This window comes from Anser brachyrhynchus, assembly GCF_964034855.1.
Source record: "Anser brachyrhynchus genome assembly, chromosome: 35".
Taxonomy (NCBI): domain Eukaryota; kingdom Metazoa; phylum Chordata; class Aves; order Anseriformes; family Anatidae; genus Anser; species Anser brachyrhynchus.
In genome coordinates this window covers 233,617-256,027 of record NC_137728.1, presented here as the reverse complement: position 1 = coordinate 256,027, position 22,411 = coordinate 233,617, and the positions used below count along the sequence as shown (strand labels likewise).

Here is a 22,411-nt window from a genome sequence, read left to right as displayed (position 1 = left end):
GAGGAGGCTAAGGGGGGTATTTGGGGGGGGGTCTGGAGGGTATTTGGGGAGCCTGAGGGATATTTGGGTGCCTGGGGATGATTTGGGGAACCTGGGGGGCGGGGGGGGGGGGGCAAGACTCCCCCATCCCATGTCTGCAGAGGGCTCCAGTGTAGCTTCACCCATGAAACCACCGCTGCTCCCCCGGCGGACACCGAAACCCAGAGCCACCCCGCACCCATCCACCCCACGCCGTTGGGGTCCCCATCCGATCGGGGGCCTCACTCTGCGCACCCGTTTATTGTCCCACAGGGCCCCCCGGTGCGCCCCCAACGCCGAATCCCGCCCGGTGCCTCCTTCTGGGACCCGGGGTGGAGGTGCTGGAGGCCGAAGCTGCGTGCTGCAGTGCTGCAGGTCAGACGTGGCAAGCGGAGACGGGCTTTGGGGAGCCCGGAGCAGGGGGAGTGACGGGGACTGGGGGACCCTCGAGGTGCCCCCCGCAGGCTCAGGGCTGCCCCTCGCACACCCAGGGGAGCTGGCTCGTGCAGGGGTAGTCGAACCACGTGCCGTCCTTGCGGACCACCGCGCAATTCTCCTGCTGCCCGCCGTTGGGCTCGTTCCTGTGCCACGAGCTGCGATGAGGGAAGTGACACAGCTTAGGGGTGGCCCCCTCCACGTCCCCAAGCCCCCGTCACCCTGTCCCCGGCGCCCATTGGGCTGTACCTTTGTTCCCTGGGCAGGATGGTCCCGTCTGCCCGCTTCCAGGTGCCCTCGACCTCTTTATCCGTGATGCCCAGCCAGGAGGAGTCTCGCAGAATGGTCTGGATGTAAGTCTGGGGGCAGAGGCGTTGTCACCCAGGTGCAGAGCCCCCCCCTCAAGACCCCTGCACATCCTTGGGGACAGCTGGGGACAGCAGGTCTCGGTGCCAGGTAGGTCCCAATGCTGCTCCCGCACCTCCCCACGCTGCTCTGGCCACCACCAGCACAACCTCTGCCCAGGAGTGAGGAGACGTGGGGGAAATTTGGTGGGTTTTTTTGAGCTGGGGGACAGTTAGAGGATGTATGGGGTCAGGGATGGCAGGATTAGGGCCTCGGAACACCGGAGCAAATTTAGGGTTAAAAAGGACAGAATTTGGGTAAAAAGTAGAGTATCTGAGTATTTAGAGAATAAAAGTAAGAGCTAGATGCACAGCAGCATCCTCCCATGGGAAAAGGTGGTGTGGGGTGACCTCAGAGCAGGCCCTAAAGTTCAGGACAGGGGTTTGGGGGTCCACGAGAGGCTTCCAGCTGCCCCCCCTCACGGGGGCCGGGATCTGTCCCCCTTACCCGCTCCTTGGGGCTGTCCACCTCCAGGAGCCGCGTGCCCAGGGCCAAGCAGAAGCGCTGCGCCGACTCCCAGGTGCTCGTCGTTGCAGAGTGGAAATAGCACGAGTCCTCGAAATAGGTCCAGCCTCTGGAGCAAGGGGGGCAACCTGGGGAGGGGAAGCAGAAAGGGGGTCACCCCCCAGATAGGGCTGCGGTAGCTGCCAGGGTCCCCTCTGGGTTAGGGGTAGGGTTAGAACCCTGATGGGTTTGGGGTTAAATCCTATATATTTAGGGTTAGGTCTGGGTTGAGCCCCATTGGGGTTTAGGCTAGGTTAGGATTAGGTTAAATCCTATATATTTAGAGATGTAACTGGGTTCGGGTGCCATTAGGGTTTGGGTTTAGCTTGAGTCCTCTATATTTAGGTTTACAACTGGGTTGGGGTTAGCTGGGCTAGGACTTCACTAGGGTTTGGACTCCTTTAGGGTTAGCTTAAATCAAATAATTTAGGATTAGGCCTGAGCTAGGGCCTCGTTGCAGTTTGGGCTTCTCTTAAGCCACATCCCTTCCAGGCTGGGGCTGTGTTTCAGCCTGTTAAGGGTCGGGCAAGGCCCTAAATATCCACGGTCAGGAACTGACTGGAGCGTGAGCAGATGTTGTCCTTGCTCCCGTGGGCGACCCAGCGGCTCCACTCGCGGTCCCCAATGAAGAGCATCACGGTGTGCTTCTGGTTGTTGCCGTAATTGAAATAGAGATCGTGGCCGGCCAGCGCCAGCAGCGCGCCGTCGCGGCACTCCCAGCGCTGCAGCCTGCCGTCCTCCCGGCACGGCTGCAGCCACACCGTGGACAGGTTTTGCCCCCTGGCCGCCGTCACGCACGAGCGGGACCCCGCCGTGCTTCGCAGCCGGTCCCCAGGGAGCCACTGGAAGCGTTGCGCCGCCGCCTCGGGCCGGCACGTCGCCGCCGTCAGCTGCTGCCCGCGCGCTTCCACGCACTTGTTGTGCGCTTCGTTGTACAGCAGGAAGGGCGCGGAGGCTGTGGAGAGGGGGACGGTGATGGGGGGGGGAGGGTGCGTGGGGCCCTGGGACAGTGACACCGTGGAAATGGGGAGGGGGGGACGCGGCACGGCCACGCACCCACGTTCGGCGGCTGCTTCGCCATCTCCGCTTCGTCCAGGGCCACCGTCAGGGCTGCGACTGGGGGAGGCAAAGGGTCACCGTGCTGCGGGGGTCCTATTGCAGCCCCCCAGCCCCCCAATTACCTTAACTCTGCCCCCAGCAGCCCCAGCATCATCTCCCGGGGTGGGGGAGCTGCCGTGCCCCCCCCGGTACTCACTGCGCCGTGAGCCGATGGCGAGGAGGAGCACGTTGAGCAGCACCGAGACCCCCAGGGCCGCGGCACCCACCAGCACCAGCCTCTCCTGGGAGCAGCACGGGCGCGCTGGGGAGGGTGAGTGGGTGACGATCGGTCCCGACGGGGCTGCAGGGCCCCGATTCGGGCTGCACAGCCTCGTCCCAACAGGGATGGGCTCACCTGGGGGGTCAGGAAGGTGCTTGCGGCTTGGCACGGCGATGGGGGGGTCGAGGGGCTCGTATGGGTTCTCCTCCATAGGGCACGGGTCACTGCAGGCTGGAGAAGGGGCAGCAGGGATGGTGTTCGTGGGGGATCCCCCCCCTCTTGTGCCACCACCAGCCCTGGGGACCCTTGTCAAGCACCACGATGAGGGCTTCCCCCCCATGTCACCACCCTGGGGACTCCCCCATTGGGTACCAGAGGTGGGAGATGAGCCCCAGGGCTCCCCTGTGGGCAGCGGGGATGGAAATGGGGATCCCCTTTGGTGCCACCATCTGCCCTGGGGACCCCTCCTCAGATCCCAAAAGGGACAGGCTCGGGGCATGAACTGGGGACTGCTGGGCTCACCCCCACCCCAGCCAGCACCCCAGGGTGTTCCTTACCTTCCTTGCCGCCAGGCCCCAGCACCCATTTTTGCCCTTCCCTGGGCTGGCTGGGCTCGATGTTGCCGTACATCATCCCCGCAGCACCGCTGAGCTCTCCCCACGGGTGTCCCCACTGATAAGGCATGAGGAAGGGGGGGGCCCGGATGCACCCCTGCCTTGGGATGGGCCTCAGAGGGGCCCGCGAGCACCCACAGCTTCCTCCCCACATCCCGGGGCTTGGCCGGAGGTGACACCGCCTGTGATGGTCCCCAGTGATGTCCCTGCGGGGTCTTGGCACAAGGAAGGGTCATGGAGCCTGCAGGCTGCACCCATGGGTGGCACAGCGGGGACCTGGGAGCACCCATGACAGTATCCAGCGTGTCCCCATGCCTAGGGTGCACCATGGGGTGTCCCCAAGCCTGCTGTGTGCCCATGCCCAGGGTGTCCCCATGCCCAGCACGTCTCTGGTGTCCACCCACACCCAGCTGCACCCACACCCGTCCCAGCACCCATGGGAGATCTGGGTGACCCCAAGAGGACAGAAGGAGCACTTCGGGGGGGGGGGGGGGAGGACAGGAAGGGGGGGGACGGACACCCAGCCCCATGTCATCTCCGGGGGTGCAGGAAGAGCTGGGTGCTATCAGCACCCACCAGCCTCGGCCACAGCTCCCCAGCCATGACCAGCACCCAGCTTATCGCGCCCAGTGGGAGTGGGCACCCGCTGTGGTGGTGACGGGTGAGCCGTGGTGGCTCCCACGGTGGAGCCAGATGTGCCGTGGCAACATTGGGTATTCCATGGTGGTGGAGGGTGCCCCATGGTGGTTCCGAGTGTCCCATGGTGGTTCTGGGTCACTCGTAGTGGTGCCAGGTGTCCCATGGTGGTTCTGGGTGTCCTGTGGGGGTTCCAGGTGTCCCATGGCAGTGCCAGGTGTCCTGTGGTGGTTCTGGGTGTCCCATAGTGGTGCCAGGTGTCCCATGGTGGTGCTAGGTGTCCCGTGGTGGTTCTGGGCGTCCCGTGGTGGTTCTGGGTGTCTCATGGTGGTTCTGGGTGTCCCATGGTAGTGCCAGGTGTCACATGGTGGTTCTGGGCATCCCACGGTGGTGTCGGGTGTCCCATGGTGGTGTCGGGCGCCCCGTGGTGGTGCCAGGTGTCCCATGATGATGGCTGTCCTGTGGGCTACCCCATTGCAGTGACGAGTGTGCCGTGGCAGTGCCGGGCGTCCCCACGCCTGTCCGTGTCCCCCTGCCCGTCCCCGTCCTCCCCCCGCGATGCACGTCCCCACAAGGACCCCCCAGGCCCCCTCTCCCCTCCCCAGGAGGGATCCCCACGCCCACGCGTGTCCGCGGCCCCCCGGGGCTCTGCAGCGCGTCCCGCAGCCCCCAGGCGGCGCCGCAACGGCGGGAGCGGAGCCGCCGAGAGGCGGAGCCGAGCGCAGCCGGGACCGGCACCGGCACCGGCACCGGGGGGAGCCGGGGTGGGGGGACCCCAGCCCCGGGGCGCGGCGCTCGGGACCGGGGCACACGGGACCGGGAGGAGCCGGGACCGGGGAGCAAAGGGAGCGGGCAGCGGGAAGCGAGCGCTGCAGGTAAGGCGGGGGGGGGGACCGGTACCGGGGAGGAAGGGGCGGTGGGGGGGGGGGTGCTGGGCCCCGGTTACCGGGGGATGTAACGGGGAATGGGACCGGGCTGTGCCCAGTACTGGTGGCCCCGTTGGCAGCTGGGCCCGGTCCCTGTCACCCCGTCACGGTACCGGGTGGCTGGCGGCCACCCAGGGTGCCCCCGTTGAAGGCGGACGTTGGATCCACCGCAGCCCCAGGGTGACACCGTAGGGTGCTGCCTGCTCACCGCCCCCCCCCACCTTGTGCCGCAGATGGGCCCGGGAAGCCACCGGGAGCACCGAAGCCACACCGGGGTGCCATGAGGGCATGGACAGCGGCAGCACCAGTTTGGGGTCACTGTGCCAGCACCGAGCGTTTGGCAGCAGCGCCGAACTGACACCCAGCAGGCAGGACCAGGCCGACACCAGCAGTGCCGAAACGATGCTGCGGTGTTGGGCCGGGGCTGATTTGGGGACACAAGGCCAGGACCAGGCGGACACCAGCAGCGCCAAAGTGGGGACGCGACGCCGCGACCCTGCTGACAGTGGCAGCACCGATTTGGGGACGCGAGGCAGGGAGCGGGCGGACACCGACATCACCGAACCGATGCTGGGGTGCCGGGACCGTGACGATGCTGGCAGCTCCAACCCCGTGCCGGAGCACCGGGATGTGGCAACCACCAGCAACACCAATTGGGGGCCACGGTGCCAGGACATGGCTGATGCCGGCAGCACCAAACTGGACCCATGGCCCCAACGCGAGGATGCCAGGGCAGAGCTGAGACAGGGTGATGGCAAGGACCCTGCCACCGTGGCTCGTCCCTTCTGCTGCAGGGCGTGCGGGAAGCGCTTCGGTGCGAGCACCACGCTGATGCGGCACCAGGCACTGCACGGGGCCGAGCGCCCTTTCTCCTGCACCGAGTGCGGCCACGGCTTCTGCGACCGGGCAGCGCTGGCCACGCACCAGCGTGGCCACACGGGTGAGCGACCCTTCGCTTGCACCGAGTGTGGCAAAGCCTTCGCCGGCAGCGCGGGGCTGCTGGTGCATCAGCGGGCGCACACGGGCGAGCGTCCCTTCGCCTGCGCCGAGTGCGGGCAGCGTTTCCGGCAGAGCGCCCACCTGGCCCAGCACCAGCAGGGCGCCCACAGTGCGGGACGCCCACACCGCTGCCTACAGTGCGGCAAAGCCTTCGCCCTGCGCTCCACGCTGGCCCGGCACACGCAGACCCACACGGGCGAGCGGCCCCACGCCTGTGGCGAGTGCGGGCAGCGTTTCCGGCAGCGGGCGCACCTTGCCCGGCACCGGCTGGCGCACACAGGCGAGCGGCCCTTCCCCTGTGGCCAGTGCGGCAAAGCCTTCGCCCTCAGTGCCACGCTGCTGCGGCACCAGCTGGTGCACACCGGCGAGCGCCCGCACCGGTGCCCCGACTGTCCCCGCGCCTACACCCAAAGCGCCTACCTGGCCCAGCACCGCCGCAGCGCCCACACCGGCCAGCGGCCCCACGCCTGCCCCGAGTGCCCGCGTGCCTTCGCAGACCGTGCCAACCTCCTGCGGCACCGCCGGGGCCATGCCGGTGGGCGGCCCTTCGCCTGCGGGCAGTGCGGGCAGCACTTCACCCAGCGGGCCAGCTTGCTGGAGCACGGCCGGCGGCACACGGGGGAGCGGCCGCACCGCTGTCCCCAGTGCCACCGTGGCTTCCGGCACCGCTCAGCACTGCTGCGGCACCGGCGGGCGCATGCTGGTGAACGACCCTTTCCCTGCACCCACTGCGGTCGCCGCTACAGCCGCAGCTCCAACCTCCTGCTGCACCAGCGCGTCCACACGCCCGACTGATGCCGGAGAAGCACCCATGGGTGACACTGGTGCGGCTGTGGGGATTATTCCTCCCTGCTGGTTTCATACAGCGTCTGTCTTGCACTTTGCTGCGGCCACGGGCACCACAGGGGCATTTGATGGTGTCATCTGGTGGTTGTTGTCTGCTGGCCACCGCCAGCCCCCAGCCTTGAAGCTTTATTCCAGCAGGAGAAACAGTACCAGGTTTGTTTTAAATAATAATAATTAAAAAAAAAAAAAAAGAAAATATACAGCAGTCACTTCTCCCCCCACCACGAGGTCGGTCCTGCGGCAAAGCAGGGCATGGCCAGGCCACGGAGGGGGGATTTGGGCCAGTGCAACAGTGCAGGATGGTGGAAAAGGAGGGGAGGGGTCCCTGGAGCCCCCGTTGTCACCCCAGCTTGGGGACAGTAGTGGGGACAAGCCTGGGGCGGGTGGGAAAGTGCCACGGGGCTGAGCCCTGGCCAGGGAAGCGGCCATGGAAGAGGAGGTCGGGGGGGCCCCGGGGTGCGGAGGTAGTGCCAGGGCAACACCCGGGGGTACTCTTGGGCTCCTTCGGTGCCATCTGGGCTCACGTGTGGGACATGGAGGAGGCTCGGGCTGGGCTTGGGCGGTGCCGCAGGCTCTTCTCGTCCTCCTGGGGAGAGAGGGGATACGTGGGGGACAGCAGGATGGGGACACGGCGCAACACCCGTCGGCTCCCAGCTGGGCAGCTCTGCCCCATGTAACCCCCTCCATGCACACCTTTGGGGGCCTCCATTTTGGGGGTTCCCCGCAACTGGGGCCAGGATCTGCCCCATGTTACCCCCTCCATGCATGGGGTTGTGGCACCCTTGGGAGCCCCCAAGCTCTGAGAGGCCTCATTTTGGAGGGTCCCTGTGGTTGGGGAGTACTCACAGCCTCCAAAGTGCCAGCTCCGGGCCACTCAGTCGGGGCAAATGCTTCCTCCTCACCCCGCATGAGCTCCGGCCCCTCATCCTCGTACTCAGTGAGGTAGTCGGACTCCTCTGGGAAGGGAAAGGGGGGGGACTCAGGGTCAGGCCCCGAGCCCAGATCAGGCCCCCAGCCCTGCACCCTGGCCCCTGCTCACCGTCCGCATAGCCGTCCGATGGGTAGGGCTTGGCGGGCTCGATGCGGGAGATGATCTCTGCCAGGTCCGTGAAGCCAGCGCTGGGGCATGTGAGCACCTACGGGGCAGGGGGGAAATAGAGGGGAAGGTGTGTGAGATGTGCCCCCAACCATGAGAGGGGAGAGGATGGGGGACGTGAGATGGGTAAGGCAGTGGAAGGGTACTGGGGGGGGCAGTATGGGCAAAGAAGGACAAAAGCTGCTCAAGAGGTGTGAGGGCTTGGGTGGCCCATGCCAGGATGCCCTGGGGCAGGTCCCATGCAGCCACTGCCACCTGCAGACCCCGGTGCCACCCCTGCTCACGTCCATGCGTTTGCTCTCATAGAAGTCGGCCGAGCGCCTGTCCTTCACCATCTTCTCGATGATGTCGCCCCGGCTCCAACCGTCGAAGACCACCTTGCCGTGCTGGTACCCCACGTCCTGTGGGGAGAGCGACCGCAGCCCGTTGGTGGCCTGGGCACCCCAAAGGATGGCCCAGGATTCCAGCTGATGGCCAGGACATCCCATCCGATGGCATGGGACACCCAATTGATGGCTGGGGCACCCAACCGATGGTCAGGGCACTCCCAAATGGTAGCCAGGAAACCCTAAACAATGACCTAGGGACCCTGAATGATGACCCTGGTACCTCAAATGATGGCCAGGACACTGCAGTTGATGGCCTGGGCACCCTGAATGATAGCTTGGGCAACCCGAGATGATGATCCAGTCACCCCATTAATGGCCAGGGCACCCAAATGATGGCTTGGACATGCAACTGAAGGCAAAGACATCCCAACCAGTTGCTGGGGAACCCTAGAAATAGCCAAGATGTCTCAAATGATGGCCTGAGGTATGCTGTTAATGGCTAGGAGACCCAATCAATGACCAGGGTACCCCAACTGATGGGCCAAAGCACTCCTAAATGGTGGCTGGGTCACCCAGTTCATTGCTGGTTGACCCTACCTGATGACCAGGACACGCTGCTAATGGTCTGGATGCTCAACAGATGCTCAAGGTACCCCAATCGTTGTCAGAGGTACCCCATTAGTGGCTGGGGCATCCCAATCAACACCCAGAACACCCCAGATGATGGCTGAAAAACCCCAACCAATGACTTGAGACACCCTATTGATAGTCCAGGCCACCCCCTCAGCCTCTCCATCCCTGACTCACGTAGATCTCGTCGAACTTGCCGAAATCCATGGTCTTGAAGCGGTCAATGGGGGGGCGAATGTACTCGCAGTAGGAGCTGGACTTCACCACCTCCAGCTGCCGCACGCATGACACGTACGCCAACCGCGACTGGATCTCTGCCATGTCGGGCACCTGTGAAGACAGAGAGCTCAGCACCCTGCCTGCACTGTCCCCACTGGTGTCCCCACATCCCGCTGCTCCTCACCTTGACTTTCTCAGCCCAGGGGTTGAGGCGTTTCCAGAGCAGCCACCAGCCTGACAGGCTGTCCCCGTAGTTGCACAGGTCCGTCTCGTCCTGGCTGCCCACATCGATGGCGATCACTGTCTTGGCACCCATGTTGCGGGCGATGTCGGCTGCAGGGTGGGAAAAGAGGAAGCTGGGTCGGCAGCACTCTGGTTTTCCCCAGTCCGAGCCCACCACAAGAGGCGGTGGCACAAGTGGAGCAGGGCGAGGGATTGTTCCTGACCATGGGCTGGATGGCAAAGCCATGCTGAGGGCTCATGGGGGGACGAGGAATGTCCCGTGGGTGCTGGACTTGGGGGCAGGAGCCCAGTGGCATGATGTGCCAGTGGGGAGCAGAGCGGCATTGCAACCTGCTGCATGTGCAGAGGTGACAGGAGGGTGCAGGCAAGTTGCGGCATCCACGGTGGGATAAGAAGTGTGGAAGGACCCCCATGAGGGCACCCAGTGCCAAGGACACCAGGATATGATGCAGGGCAGATGGAGACGGCTTGAATGTGGAGGAAGATGGAGATGTCCCAGGAGGACACCTGGTACTGAGGACATCAAGAAATGATGTTCCAACAGGGAGGAAGGTGACTTGCATGTCAAGGATGGAGATGCTCCAGGAGGGCAAAAGACATCAAGAAACGATGACTCAGGGTGGCTGAAGTTGGTTTGTGCATGAAGGAGCACAAAGATGTCCCAGGAGGGCAGCCAGTACCAAAGACACCAAAAGGTGTAGGATGGAGGGAGGTGGCTTGCAGAGTATATTGATGTCCTGGGAGGGCACCTGGTGTCAAAGACACCAAGAGATGGTAACAGATAGATGGAGCTGTCTTGCATGGGAAGGAGGACAGAGATGCCCAGGGAGGGCATCTAGTGCTGAGAACACAAGGATGAGAGGATGATGCAAGATGGATGAAGGTGGTCGGCATGTGAAGGAGCATGCAGATGCTCTGGGAGGGCACCAAGTGTCAAGGATGCCAAGAGATGATGCAAGATGAATGGAGACAGCTTGCATGTGAAGAAGGATGAAGATGCCCTGGGAAGGCACATGGTACTGAGGACATCAGGAGAGGATGATGCAGGTTGGATGAAAGGGGTTGGCAGAGGAAGGAGCATGAAGATGCTCTAGGAGGGCACCCTGTGCTGAGAACACCCAGAGGTGATGCAAGACAGAGGAACATTTTTTGTACATGAAGAGCGAAGATGATCTGGGATCATCTTGGTGCTGAGAACACCAAGAGCTGACAACACTGTGCGAGTTTTGTACATGAAGGAGGATGAAGATGCCCCAAGAGGACACCCAACACCAAAGTATGATGCAAGACAAAGGGCCACGTCTTGTATATGAATAAACATGAAGATGCCCTTGGAAGCCGCCTGGTGCTGAGGACACCAAGAGACGACACAAGACAGATGGACGTATTTTGCACGGGAAGTAGGATGAAGATGCCGAGAGGGCACCCAATGCCAAAGACACCAAGAATCAATGCAAAACCATGCGAAACAGCCCAAATCCAGCCTCAATGGTGGATTGAAGACCACTGAAGACCCATCCCTTGGTGGGCACATGGCTCCCACTCAACCGCCCACCACTGGGGCCGGACCTGGAGCAGCATCGGCTGTGGCAGGCGGTGGCGGTGATGCTGGTGGGGCGCTACTTGCCTGGCAGGTTGTTGATGTAACCACCGTCCATCAGCAAGTTGCCGTCCTTGGGGTCGCAGAGTGGCGGTAGGTACCCAGAAAGGGTCATGCTGGCTCGCACGTACCGCCAGAGCGAGCCTGCGCCGGCGGGGAACAAACGCAGTGAGCACGGCCCACCCCACGCCTGCCTGAGCCCCCCAGGGGGCTGCCCCTCACCCCTGCCCTTGCCTGGGGACATCTGCACCCCATGGGAATCCGGTGGGCACTCATGGGTGGCAGAGGCACCCACCGGGGCGGCACGCACCCTGACTGGCCATTTACAAAGCCTAGATGGCTCCACCTGAGATGGGATGTGGGGTTGTTTTGTGTGTTGCTTTTTATTTTTGGGTGGGGAAAGGGGTTGTTTTTGGGGGGCCGGTAGCCCCGGAGAGGGAGATGCTGACCTGGGACATTGTTAACATAGCAGCCGTCCACGAGCCAGTGGCTGTCCTTAGGGTCGCAGAGCGGAGGCAGGTAGGGGGTATAAGATGCACTAGCTCGGACGTAGCGCCAAACACTGCCTGCCGGAGGGAGAGGACACCGTCATGGTCCTGGGGGGACGGGACATGCGCGAGCCCCCGGCAACAGGTGACCGAGGCTGCTGGCACTGGTGGGGTGTTTTTAGTCCCAAGAGCGAGCCACTCTGGGGAAAACACCTTGGCCACACTGGGATGGGGAATGACAGAGGGTTAGGGATGGTGAGTGGGAGTTAGTTGGCATTAGAGGCCAGAGGAGCAGGTGGAGCAAGAGCCAGGCTGTCTACAAGCCACCGCGTGCGCCCCATGGACGGCTCAATGTCCCAGGTGAGCTCCAGCACCAGGCAAGGATGAGGGGCAGCCACCACGTTATCCCCACCACTGCCACCGCGTGGTCCCCATCACCACCACTGCATTGTCCCTATCACAATGTCCCCATCACCACCACCACGTTGACCCCACCACCAGGTTGTCCTCACCATCACATTGTGCCCACCACCATCACATTGTCCCCGCCATCATCACATTGTCCCAACCACCACCACCACGTTGTCCCCAGCAGGACAGCCCCACACCCCCATGCTGTGAGTGAGGGTTACTGGGGTTAGTGGTGAGCAGATATGTTAGAGGGGACGTGCACACTCGGGGGGGGAGCTCCGCACCCCAGTTCTGTTGCCAACCCCATCAAGGACGTGGGGCATAGCTCAAGGGAGCTGAGCTTTGCTGGTTACCAGCATTGCGTGGCCTTGGGACACCACCAATGCCTGGGCTCCGAGCCCTTTGCTTGCCAGGATGTGTCCTCCCCCAGCCAGGTGACAGTGGCACCGTTTTTGGGGTGCCGGTAAGGAGGGTCCCCACACAGGGAGACACGGTGGTGCCAGAGAGCATCCCCAGTTCCCTGGGGAGCTCTTACCGTCCGTGTGCACCCGCATGGCCGAGGCCGTGATGTCGGTCGTGACGTTGAAGTAGGGAAGCCAAAGGTCCTGTGGGGACAAGAGGAGGTGGGTGACATCGTGGGGACGGTGGCAGTAGGGTGGGGAGCCAGTTGGGACCCCCTGTGGGTGGGTGCAGCCCTGGGAAGGGCTGTGCGGCGCACCTCGATCTGCTTGTCCTGGAAAACCTTGTTGATGCTGGCATTGAAGGCTGAGCCCGAAAACATGGAGGTGATGGGGTAGGTGAGATCCAGGACAGTCTCGAACACCGAATTCATGCACTGGAGGAGGAGGTAGGGGAGGAAGGAGGAGGAGAAGGAGAAAGAGGAGGAAAAGAAAGAAGGAGAAAAAAGGAAAGGAGAAAGAAAAAAGAGGAGACGAAGGAAGAGAGAAGGAGAAAGAAAAGAAGGGAGAAAATATAAGGAGGGAGAAAAAGAGGAAGAAGAAAAGGAAGAGGAACAGGAAGAAGAGAGGAAGGTGCTTTAGAAACACCCTGGCCATGGCTGGCCCCAGGCAGGCAGGGCACTGTGCTGGTGTCCACCCAAAACGGCGATGGTGAGGGCCTGGTGCGCGCCCCTGCCCAGCTTCGCCAGGCACCCACCTTGGCCCACTCGCGTGCTCGCTGCTTGGTGCGCACGGCGCTGCGCTCCTCGGCATACAGCGCCCCGATGAAGGAGCCGATGGAGGTGCCACCAACCATGTCAATGGGGATCCCCGCCTCCTCCATCGACTTGATCACCCCGATGTGTGAGCAGCCCCTGGCCGGGGGGAAGCAGATGGAGGAGACGAGGTGGGGAAAAATAAAGAAGAAAGTGGTCACTGGATAATAATGACAGCGGTCACGGGAGCGGGACACCCATCCCGCTGGGTCGCATCCTGCCCCAGCACAGCACCCACCTGGCTCCGCCGCCCCCCAGGACAAGGGCAATGGTGTTACCGGTGAGCACCCGCGCCAGGCGGGAGAAGTCGCTGTGCCGATCAGCACTCTTCTCAAAGACCTTCTCGTACATCTCCCGCTGGGGGACAAGGAACAACGGGTGACGATGGCAGCAGAGTGCAGGGGACACCCGGGCTGGGGACGTGCGGCAGTGGCACCTACCAGCTTGGCGGGGCTGCGACGGGAGAAGACACGTCGGGGACACTTGATGTGCAGGTGGCCCGAGCACCAGCTCCGCATGTTGAGCCACTCAACGGTGCGGGACGGGCTGGGGCCATCCTCGCGGTGCAGGAGGACCAGCTGCTTCAGCGCACGCACTGCCGTGTTCTCCAGCATCTGCTCCAGCTGCAGAGGACATCAGCGGCATGGCGCTGCGTTGTCCCCGCCACGCGCACCCCGCCACGCGCCCCTCACCTCTCCCAGCGCCGGCTCCTGGTCGCCCAAGCCTACGATGAGGATGCAGTCAGCCTGACGGATGCAGCGCACGGTCCACGGCGTCAGGGTGCAGTCGGTTTGGTAGAGCACGATGCGGTGGATGTCTTCTTGCTGTGCCAGCCAGCCCGACAGGCGATACTCCTGGATGCTGCCAGGATGGAGGGGTCAGATGCGGCATGGCGTTGGGTCACCAGCAATGTCCCTCCTGCCGGGAGTTACCTGTCAAGCGCCGAGGAGCCAAGTCGAGCGCGAATGATGTCGCTGGTGAGGAGCAGTGTGGGACCTGGGAGAGGTAGGACCGTGGTCACAGGGATGTCATGTGGTCATGGTCATCACCAAGCCATGGTCACCACCATGCCATGGGGACCCAATCACCACCAAGCCACAGTCACCACCACACCATGGGGTTCCAGCACCCTTCCATGGCCATTGGCATGCCATGGAGCTGTGGTTACCACTGTGTCATGGTCACTGTTACACCATGGGGCTGCTGTCAATGTCATATCATGGCCTGGGGGACCATCACACCACGGTCACCTCCGTGCCATGGCCACCACTGTGCCGCAGTTGCTGCTGCCATGCCAGCACTCACCAATGGCGTTAAGTGCGTGCTTGAGCTCCAACGTGAAGGCGGCTGTGGGCACATCGTCACACACCGGCAGCACCGCCACTGTTGACAGGTTGCTGGTAGGGTTGGTGGGCTCCGAGCTGGAGGCCATGCCCAAACCAGAGCCTGCATGAAGAGAAGATGCGGTGGCAGCAGGAGGACAGCATGACAGGGCAGGGGACACTTTCTGGACTCTGCTCCGATGACAGCCACCAGCTCCAGGAAGGATTCCTTGGCACCCCTTGTCACCTTGTCCCCACTGTCCTTCATCCCTTTGGGACCCACCTGCAAAGGGGCCGCGGAGCTGCTGGAGGTTTCCCAAGATCTTCTGGCTCAGGAGGTGGATGAGACGGGTGACAACCTTTGGGACAAGGACGGGGACAATCATCAGAGCTGGCGGGGCTCCCTGAGCCAGAGACATATTAACTCCCCGGAGCAAGACCAGAACCAGCATTCCATGTGCTTTTTTGGGTGCCACCACCACTAACACCCATCCCTGGGGACCTCAGCGAAGAACATCCCTTTAGGACACCAGCCTTTTTCCCCTGCCAGCTCTCATCACTGCCTTAATTATTTAATTTAAGATGATTTTAATGGGTGTCAGAACCACCAGTTGGGATACTGGGACATGCTCCTTCCCCTGGAAGGACCAGCAGACCCTGGCATAGGGATCTCCAACATTGGAGGTCTCCAGACTTCAGCAGGACCAAGCCATGGACACCAGCACCAGCATCTCTCCAGCCTCTCATATCTCACAAAATGTTGAGGTTGGTGAAGTTTCAAGACTTCCCCTGAGGCACGCCTCTGCCATGCTCGGGTTGATCCCTTCTCCATTTTGGGTTTTGACAGAGAGGATCCATCCCACGTGATCCATCTTCCCATGGCGGTACGGTTGGGACCCCCCAGCACAACCCATTTTGCTCCCACGGCAGGGCAGGATTTTGGGGATACCTGGGGGTATCGACGCTTGATGTTGTTCAAGGTGCCCTCAGGCAGCTTAGCCAGCTCTGTGTCTCGGACCGCGTGGACCGTGGTGGCACGGGGCTGCCGGGTGAGGGCTTCCACCTGGAGAAGATGACGTATAGCTGAGACATATAGCCAAGATGTATCGCACGCCCCAGCACCAGCACGGGTCTCACCACGCCGATGAGGTCCCCGCGGCCGTACTCCCCAATAAGCTCCTTCTTGCCGCTGCCCTTCTGGATGACGGAGCGGAGGCGCCCGTTGAGCGCGATGTAGGTGCAGTCTGACTTGTCGCCCTGCCTGGGGACGCCACCAAAGAGATGTCACCCCTGTGCTAAGGGGGTCCCCACCGAGCCGAGGTGGGGGGCACCCACCTGTAGAGCGCCCGGCCGGCCTCCACTGCCATCCAGTCGATGGCGAAGTCCATCTGGCGCACGAAGGGTGACATGCGGGCAGCCACGGTGTGGGCGACACTCAGCACCACGCTGGGCTGCTCCCGCATGATCCTATGGACCGACAGCAGCTGGGGGACAAGGTGGTGGCCCCAAGAGATGCCACCACCATAGATGCTGAGCTGTGTTCAGCCCAGAACCCCCCTCCAGCACCAAAACCCCTTCGTTGGTGCTTGGGACTCACTCGTAGAAGTCCGATTTGGAGATCTTGAGGAAGGTGCAGTCACGGTTGGCCTTGATGGTGAAGATGAGGGGCTCGCCAGTGAGCACAGCCAGCTGCCCCACCATCTCGCCAGGCTGCGTCAGGAAGAGGCAGACGTCCTCCGCCTTGTCGATCATCCTCTGGTACACGTGCAGGCAGCCCCACAGCACGAAGTGGAGGCTCACGTCCTGCCAAAACGGCGCCCTGTCACCAGGACCCTGCCTCGATCACCCCCCGGGGGCAAGGGGTCCCCACCAGCAACGCTTGGGGTTTCTTCTGCTCCTCTTCACTTGGGGTTTTGCACTCTCAGCAGCTCCAGGGATGGTCCCTGTCCCCCACCACCCATACGGCAGGCATAGGAGGTGCAGCACCCCATGGAAATATGGGGTAGGGAGAGCAAGATGTCACAGCAGCCCCGCAAAACCCAGACCCACCTGGTCCCCTTGACGGGCAATGACCGTGCCAGCTTTCGCATGATGGAGCAAAACGCGATTGTTGAGCAGAGAAGGGTCCTGGGTGGAAGAAGGATTTCACGTGAGGTGATAGGGACCACCAGGAAGCCAAAGGAAACTACCACAAAGTGATTGGGACCACCACGAGACCACAGGGGCCTGCCACGAGGTGATGGGGACCCACCATGTTGTGATGGGGACCTACCATGAGGTGACGAGGATACCACAAGGCCACAGGGGCCCAACATGAGGTGATGGGGACACCATAAGGAAACAGAACCCTCCAAGAGGCCATGGGGGACCACCATGAGACAATGGGACCCACCAGGAGGCAACGGGGAGCACCATGAGGCGATGGGGACCCACCATGAGGTGATGGGAGCCTACCACAAGGGGACGGGGACCCACCACAAAGCCACGCAGGCCCAGAACAAGCTGACAGGGAGCACCACGAGGCAATGGGGAACCACCACGAGGCCAAGATCTCCCCTCGCCAGCTCCGTTTGCGGTCTCACCTCCACCTTCATCAGCTTGACCAGCTCCCGCTTGGCAGCCTCAAAGATGGCACTGGTCTGGCGGCCCTGGTAGGGCCCAAAGGGCCAGTCCCCGCTCGCTGAGTCGTCCTCGCAGTAGTTGTAGCGGTAGACACCCGATGGCTGCTCCTCCACCGTCACCGACTTGCGCTCCTTGGGCTCGTGTGAGACGGACTGAGGGGACAAGGGACAGGTCCAGCACCGGTCTGCGTCGAGGCGGATGCGGATTTGGGAGGATGTAATTGGCCACGGCCTTACCCGGGAGAAGGCGGCCATGGCGCCGGTGCTGTCCTCCTGCAGCGACACCGAGATGCGGCCGCGCTCGTAGGCCATGTCAAAGTCGGAGCGGGGACCCTTCTGGATACCTGCGCCCCGCCAGGGAGGGGACAGGATGGTCACTGGTGGGGCACCGGGACCCCAAGCTGGGCGCAGGGAGGGATTGCGAGGCCGGAGTGGGGCATGCATGAGGCTGGGAAGGGGGGATGATACATGGCCAGGGGGGCTGCAACAACACTGGGGGGGCTGCATGAGCCCAGAGTGGGACATACGACCCTTAGGGGGGCTGCATGACCCTTGGGGGGCTGCATGAATCCAGAGTGAGAAGAATGACACTTGGGGGGGCTTCATGACCCTTGCGGGAGGTGCATAATCCTCGGGGGGGCTGCATGAGCCTTGGGGGGGCTGCATGACCCTTGGGGTGGTTGCACGAGCCCAAAGTGGGACGCACAACCCTCAGGAGGTGACGCACGAACCCAAGGGCCCCCCCTTCTTTCCTCCAGCCCCCGACCCACCAGAGATATCCACTGGCATGGAGATGCAGCGGCTCAGCAGCGGCGGCGCAGGGGCATCCAGGGCTCCGGCTTTCAGCGGCTCAACTGCGGGACGAGACGGGCATGAGAGGCCTCCTGCTGTAGGGTGGGGGTTCGGGAGGGTAAGGGGGGGTCTGGTCACCCCACCCCGGACCCTACCCAGCTCCATTTGCCTTTCCCTGCCCTCTTCGGCGGCGCTGAGCCCCCGCTTGCTGTGGCGGACGGGGCTGGTGCGAGTGGCATGGCCGGGCTGCGGGAAGAGCCGCAGCGGCTGCATCTCCTACAAAGGGGACGCGTCACCAGCACAATGACAAGGGGTGTCCCCCTTTTTGGGGGGACCCAGACAAGAACCCCATTTTCAGGAGGCTCCCCCCCATGCTCACGTGGCTGAAAAGCTCGTTGGTCAATCCCAAGTAATTGTGCAGCGCCAGGAAGGTGACGCGCTGCAAGCGCACCATGATGATCTGCAGGGACCAGAAGGCATCAGCGTCCCTTGTCCACCCCTGGGGACACCCCCCCCCCGCCCCGTGTCCCCTCCCCGGTGCCAGGCTCACCTGTACCACCCGCACCAAGCTTTCGGGGTATTTCTCGAAGACGGCTGAGAAGGCTTCAACTGGCAGCCGCAGCACGGTGGAGTCCTCTGCCGCCCGCGCGCACACCGTCCGGTACGGCCGCTGGTGGCCCTAGGGGACAGCCAGCGGTGGCAGTGTCACTGCCAGGATGGCGAGACACCCCCCTCCCTGGCTTGGAGGGGGTATGAAGGGACAGCTGCAGCCACGGTTGGTGTGGTGGGGTTTGGGGATGGCCACGCTTGCTCCGGGAGAGGTTTGGGGACAGCCCTGGTTGGGCTTGGGGACAGCCACGGTCGGTTTTACTGAGTTTGGGGACAGCCATGATCAGGTTGAGGGGACCCCCAGTTGCCTGGGGGAAGGTCTGGGGACAGCTGCAGGGCCAGTACCGTGATGACATCGAGGATGCTGAGCAGGCTGTGCACGCTGTCTCCGGGGAACACCTCTTTCATCACCGTCTCCTTTCCGTCCTACACAGCACAAACCGCCCTGCTCTTACAGCCCTGTCCCCGCAGCGTCCCCCTCCTGTCCCCAGCCCTGTCCCCGCACCGGCTCGGTCAGGAGCAGCTCCAGCTTGCCATCCTGCAGCACGTAGATGCTGGTGTCGGGCTGACCGGGTCGGAAGACGTAATCCCCTTGCTGACACTGCTGGAAAACCATGTGCTTGCAGAGCTCCAGGAACAGCGGCTTCTCAAAGTGTCCCAGCACCCTGTGAGGATGGGGACAGCAGGTGACACCAAGCCTGACGGGCACCACATCAAAAAGTCACTCTAGCATCCCATCAGCTCAGCACCAGGGGATGCAGAGAGGAGAGCATCTTCCGAACGCCCGTAGGTCCATCGCCCCATAAAATGGCTTCGGGGTGGGGATGGTGGGGCCAGATCCTGAACCCAGGGCTGGATCCTGAACCTCACCGGACGTTTTTGAGCATGTAGAGCACCTCGGAGGGGAGGTGGGAATTGGCCACGTCAAATTCAGTCAGGTCGGCTTCCAGCACGGAGGGCGGGGGCTCCTTCAGCTGCAGCGTGGGCAGCTCCTTCTGGATGCGCAGGAACCTGAGGGGACAGCGAGGTGACAGCGAGGTGACACCGGGTTCTGCCACCGCCCGCCACCCGCCTGCCAGCGGTGGCACCTCACTTTTTGGCAATGTTGAGCATCTTGAGCTTCTTCTTCATGCGGGGCCGCGAGGTGCTGGAGATGGTGGTGTCCACCAGGGAGGAGGTGGACTGGGAGACCTGGCGGGGACCGAGAGGGGATGTCACCCACCAGTGACACCAGGGAGATGCCACCCCCACTGCCACCCCAGGCATCACCTTGCGCATGATCTTGCGCCCGTAGAAAAGCACCTTGTCCCTCTTTCGGAAGCGGTATTTGGGTGTCCCCTGCGCCGGGACCTCTGGATAGCAGGAAGGGGACAGGTTAACGGGGCACGGCCCTGTCACCCCGCCACTGTCACCTACCGGAGGCCACCCACCCCGTGTCACCACCCTGTGCCCCCCTGCCTTGTGCCACCTCCCCGCATGCCCATTCCTCTATGCTTCGTGGAGGAAACTGAGGCATAGGTGGCGCCGGGGGCATCACTCTGTGCCATTCCCCAGGGCCACCATGGTGTTGTCACTCACTCTTAAGGCGCAGCCGCCGGACCAGCACCACGATGGCAGTGGCGACGAGGACCGCGAAGAGGCTGAGGCTGAGCATCACCCCCAGTACCTACGGAGGGAGACGGGATCCCCATGAGGCCCCTGGACCCCCCTGTTGCATGGGGACAAACGTGTGGGGTGACCGATGGCACTGCCACCCTGGTGACGCTCATGGAGGAGAGGTGCTTGACGGTGTTGGGGACCAGGATGGTGTGCCTTGGGGTGTGGGGACAAGAACTTGTCCTCAAAGGGGCTAAGCAGCATCGGGAACCAGGACAGTGTCCCTAAAGGCATGGGGACAAGTTTGTGTCCCCTTGGGGGTGCTCAACAGCATCAGGACCAGGACACTGTCCCTTGTGACATGGGGACAAGCTTGTGTCCCTTCAGATGGGCTCAACAGTTCTGGGTATGAGGATGTTGTTCCTGGGGCATATGGGGACAAGTTCCTCTCCCTTGGGGCACGGGGACAAGTTTGTGCCCCCCGGGGGTGCTCAGCAGCACCAGGGACCAGGACACCACCCCCAAGGGAGCAGGAACCACTCGGTGTCCCCCGGGGCACGGTGACAACCTCGCAAGCCCTTAGGGGCGCTCAACAGCAGCCGGTCCAGGACCGCGTCCCCAAGGGCACGGGGACAGGTTTGTCACCTTCATTTCCCTTAATGGCATCAGGCACCAGAACGCTGTCCCTTGGGGCACAGGGACACACTCGCGTCCCCTTGGACTGGGATGTCGGGGACTGGGACGCTGGGGGTCAGGATTTTGGGACCAGGACGTTGTCCCCGAGGGCGTGGGGACGAGTTGGTGGTACTCACCGCCCCGGTGGAGAGCTGCTCGTCGGCAAACAGCCTGGGCAGCACGGCCGTCAGGGACGCGTCCTGCGGGGACAGGTGGCTGAGCCCCAGGGCGGGGGACACCGCGGGGTGGGGACCGTCACCCCATCCAGCGGCAGTGGCGTTTCCTACCTCCGCCTCCTCCTGCGGCTCCGACTCGCCCTGCCCCATGGCTGCCGCGGGGCTCTGCCCATGCAGGAAGCTGCCGAAAAAGGGGGAAAACGGGACAAAATAATTCGGGGTTCGCCGTACGGGGACGCGCAAGCAGAGCAGTGACGGTAGGACGACGTCCCCAAATGGGGCGATTCCGCCCCGATTAAATGCACGGGGGTCACAGCAGGGAGGGTCTGGGGTGTCCCCAGGGTGTCCCCGTGGCGCTGGGTGGCACGGAGGGACTGGGTGAGGACTTCTGTGTCCCTCTGGGGACTTTTGTGTCCCCTCTCCCAGCGGGGAGAGGAAGTGGTGGCAGGAACCATCGGGCGTTGCGACAGCCGTCAACGCCATGCTGAGGCCACCGCTGGTCCCCGGTGTCACGCGTCACCCCGGATGCCCCCCCCGCTGCTCGCCCCACTGGCACCCGAAGGGGACGGTGCCACCCCCGGCGTCCCCCGTCCTTCCCAAGGACGCCCGGGGAGGTGGCGGTGGCATCGGCAGGCACCGGCGCGGGGACGTCACCGGCACATGTCACCCCCTGCCACCGCCGCCACGGGTGGGGACAGCGTGAGCCAGGGCCCCCCCTGGGGGTGACAACTGCCCCCCCCATGGCTTCTACCCCCCCCCCCCCCAGGCCAGTATTGCCCCCACGGCTGGTTCTGCCCCCTACCTAAGACAAACCGCTCCCAGCATTGACACCCCCCCCCAAGGCCAGCATTGCCCCGCATCCCCCCCCGGCCTGTTATTACCCCCCCGACCCTTTAATACCCCCCCCCCCAAGGTAAAAATCTCCCCCCCCAGCTAATAATACTCTCCTCCCACCCCCCATACAGACAATATTGCCCCCCCAAACCCATACTCCCCCCCCCCAAGGGCTAACGTTGCCTCACCCCCACCCCCCAGGCGTTATTGCCCCCTCCCCAGGCTAATATCGCCCCCCCCCGGGGTATTGCCCCCTCCCAACATGCCCCCCCCCCCCGACTGGCACTACCTCCTTCCCTCCCCCTCCCAGGCGGTAAATCCCCCCGGCCGGGCCGCTGGAGCGCCCTCCATCCCCCCCCCGCCTCCGTTACCGCCCCCCCGGGGGCTCCGCGCTCACCAACCGCCGGTCGCCGCCTCCCGCCCCGCTCCGGCCTCGGCGGCGGCCCCCGCGGGGTCATGGCTCCTTTAAGGCCGCCCGCCCTCCCCCGCTGACGTCACGGGGGAGGAGGGCGTTCAGGCGGCGCCGCCATCTTGGGAAGGTCCGCCGGCAGACTGAGGGGAGGCCATTGGGGAGCGCGGGCGCCATCTTGGGCGTGGAACGAGGGGGGGGCGATGTTATCGCAGGGCGGCGGGGAGGGCGTTTGGGCCCCGGCGCCATCTTGGGAGTGGCAGGGGGAGGCCTAACCCCCACCCCGGGCACCCTCAGGGTCCTGGGGGAGACAGAGGGCACCCCGGGGGGGGGGGGGGGGGGGGGGAGGCACCCCGGGACTGACCTCGTCCCCATGGGCATCCCAGGGTGGGCGCACCCCAGCACCAGCCCTGTCCCCAGGGGTGCCAGCACCGCCCCCACGCCCTC

General features: G+C 63.5%; 3 protein-coding genes across 11 annotated transcripts; 1 reads left to right on the top strand and 2 right to left on the bottom strand.

Annotated features, from left to right (window-relative positions):
• Window positions 1-248: 248 nt before the first annotated feature.
• Window positions 249-3,747, bottom strand: LOC308184520 (macrophage mannose receptor 1-like). 2 transcript variants are annotated; one of them, XM_080571655.1, is made up of 8 exons: window positions 3,238-3,677; window positions 2,816-2,911; window positions 2,618-2,722; window positions 2,419-2,478; window positions 1,922-2,317; window positions 1,306-1,451; window positions 703-812; window positions 249-611 (listed from the first exon to the last, which is right to left on the bottom strand). In XM_080571655.1, exons 1-8 carry the CDS (start codon window positions 3,446-3,448, stop codon window positions 485-487), a joined length of 1,251 nt encoding a protein of 416 aa, XP_080427781.1. In that variant the 5' UTR covers window positions 3,449-3,677; the 3' UTR covers window positions 249-484. The 2 variants fall into 2 exon arrangements, with proteins under 2 accessions (XP_080427781.1, XP_080427780.1); XM_080571654.1 differs by having other exon boundaries at window positions 2,618-2,911; window positions 3,238-3,747.
• On the top strand, window positions 2,591-6,897 carry LOC308184515 (uncharacterized protein). 2 transcript variants are annotated; one of them, XM_080571642.1, is made up of 2 exons: window positions 2,591-2,731; window positions 5,090-6,897. In XM_080571642.1, the coding sequence occupies exon 2, from the start codon at window positions 5,145-5,147 to the stop codon at window positions 6,648-6,650; it is 1,506 nt and encodes a 501-aa protein (XP_080427768.1). In that variant the 5' UTR covers window positions 2,591-2,731; window positions 5,090-5,144; the 3' UTR covers window positions 6,651-6,897. The 2 variants fall into 2 exon arrangements, with proteins under 2 accessions (XP_080427768.1, XP_080427767.1); XM_080571641.1 differs by lacking the exon at window positions 2,591-2,731 and adding an exon at window positions 4,044-4,805.
• Window positions 6,782-22,375, bottom strand: PNPLA6 (patatin like domain 6, lysophospholipase). Of its 7 annotated transcripts, XM_080571623.1 has the most exons (37): window positions 21,953-22,371; window positions 20,833-20,902; window positions 20,683-20,745; window positions 19,853-19,940; window positions 19,544-19,626; window positions 19,368-19,465; window positions 19,145-19,285; window positions 18,780-18,939; window positions 18,620-18,700; window positions 18,216-18,344; window positions 18,045-18,125; window positions 17,821-17,941; window positions 17,644-17,727; window positions 17,111-17,217; window positions 16,835-17,026; window positions 16,302-16,379; window positions 15,850-16,055; window positions 15,588-15,719; window positions 15,390-15,513; window positions 15,202-15,315; window positions 14,536-14,611; window positions 14,236-14,376; window positions 13,863-13,926; window positions 13,623-13,791; window positions 13,371-13,553; window positions 13,169-13,287; window positions 12,873-13,029; window positions 12,436-12,552; window positions 12,253-12,322; window positions 11,268-11,384; window positions 10,846-10,962; window positions 9,160-9,308; window positions 8,934-9,086; window positions 8,082-8,198; window positions 7,741-7,837; window positions 7,548-7,657; window positions 6,856-7,287 (listed from the first exon to the last, which is right to left on the bottom strand). In XM_080571623.1, exons 2-37 carry the CDS (start codon window positions 20,869-20,871, stop codon window positions 7,222-7,224), a joined length of 4,143 nt encoding a protein of 1,380 aa, XP_080427749.1. In that variant the 5' UTR covers window positions 20,872-20,902; window positions 21,953-22,371; the 3' UTR covers window positions 6,856-7,221. The 7 variants fall into 7 exon arrangements, with proteins under 7 accessions (XP_080427750.1, XP_080427749.1, XP_080427746.1 ...); XM_080571624.1 differs by lacking the exon at window positions 10,846-10,962 and having other exon boundaries at window positions 6,782-7,287; window positions 21,953-22,370; XM_080571620.1 differs by having other exon boundaries at window positions 17,644-17,941; window positions 21,953-22,375.
• Between the last annotated feature and the right edge of the window lie 36 nt (window positions 22,376-22,411).

Bases quoted from the DNA above. Each gene is read 5' to 3' on its own strand.
- LOC308184520 (XM_080571654.1), bottom strand. From the start codon at position 3,448: ATGTGGGGAGGAAGCTGTGGGTGCTCGCGGGCCCCTCTGAGGCCCATC. The intron at 813-1,305 runs GTAAGGGGGACA...CTCTGCCCCCAG, and splicing joins TGGACAGCCCCAAGGAGCGG to ACTTACATCCAGACCATTCT. The intron at 612-702 runs GTACAGCCCAAT...CCCTCATCGCAG, and splicing joins ATCCTGCCCAGGGAACAAAG to CTCGTGGCACAGGAACGAGC.
- LOC308184515 (XM_080571641.1), top strand. From the start codon at position 4,489: ATGCACGTCCCCACAAGGACCCCCCAGGCCCCCTCTCCCCTCCCCAGG. The intron at 4,806-5,089 runs GTAAGGCGGGGG...CTTGTGCCGCAG, and splicing joins GCGGGAAGCGAGCGCTGCAG to ATGGGCCCGGGAAGCCACCG.
- PNPLA6 (XM_080571620.1), bottom strand. From the start codon at position 20,871: ATGGGGCAGGGCGAGTCGGAGCCGCAGGAGGAGGCGGAG. The intron at 16,380-16,834 runs GTGAGACCGCAA...TCTTCCACCCAG, and splicing joins TCAAGCTGATGAAGGTGGAG to GACCCTTCTCTGCTCAACAA. The intron at 14,377-14,535 runs GTGGGTCCCAAA...CTCTTCATGCAG, and splicing joins GCTCCGCGGCCCCTTTGCAG to GCTCTGGTTTGGGCATGGCC.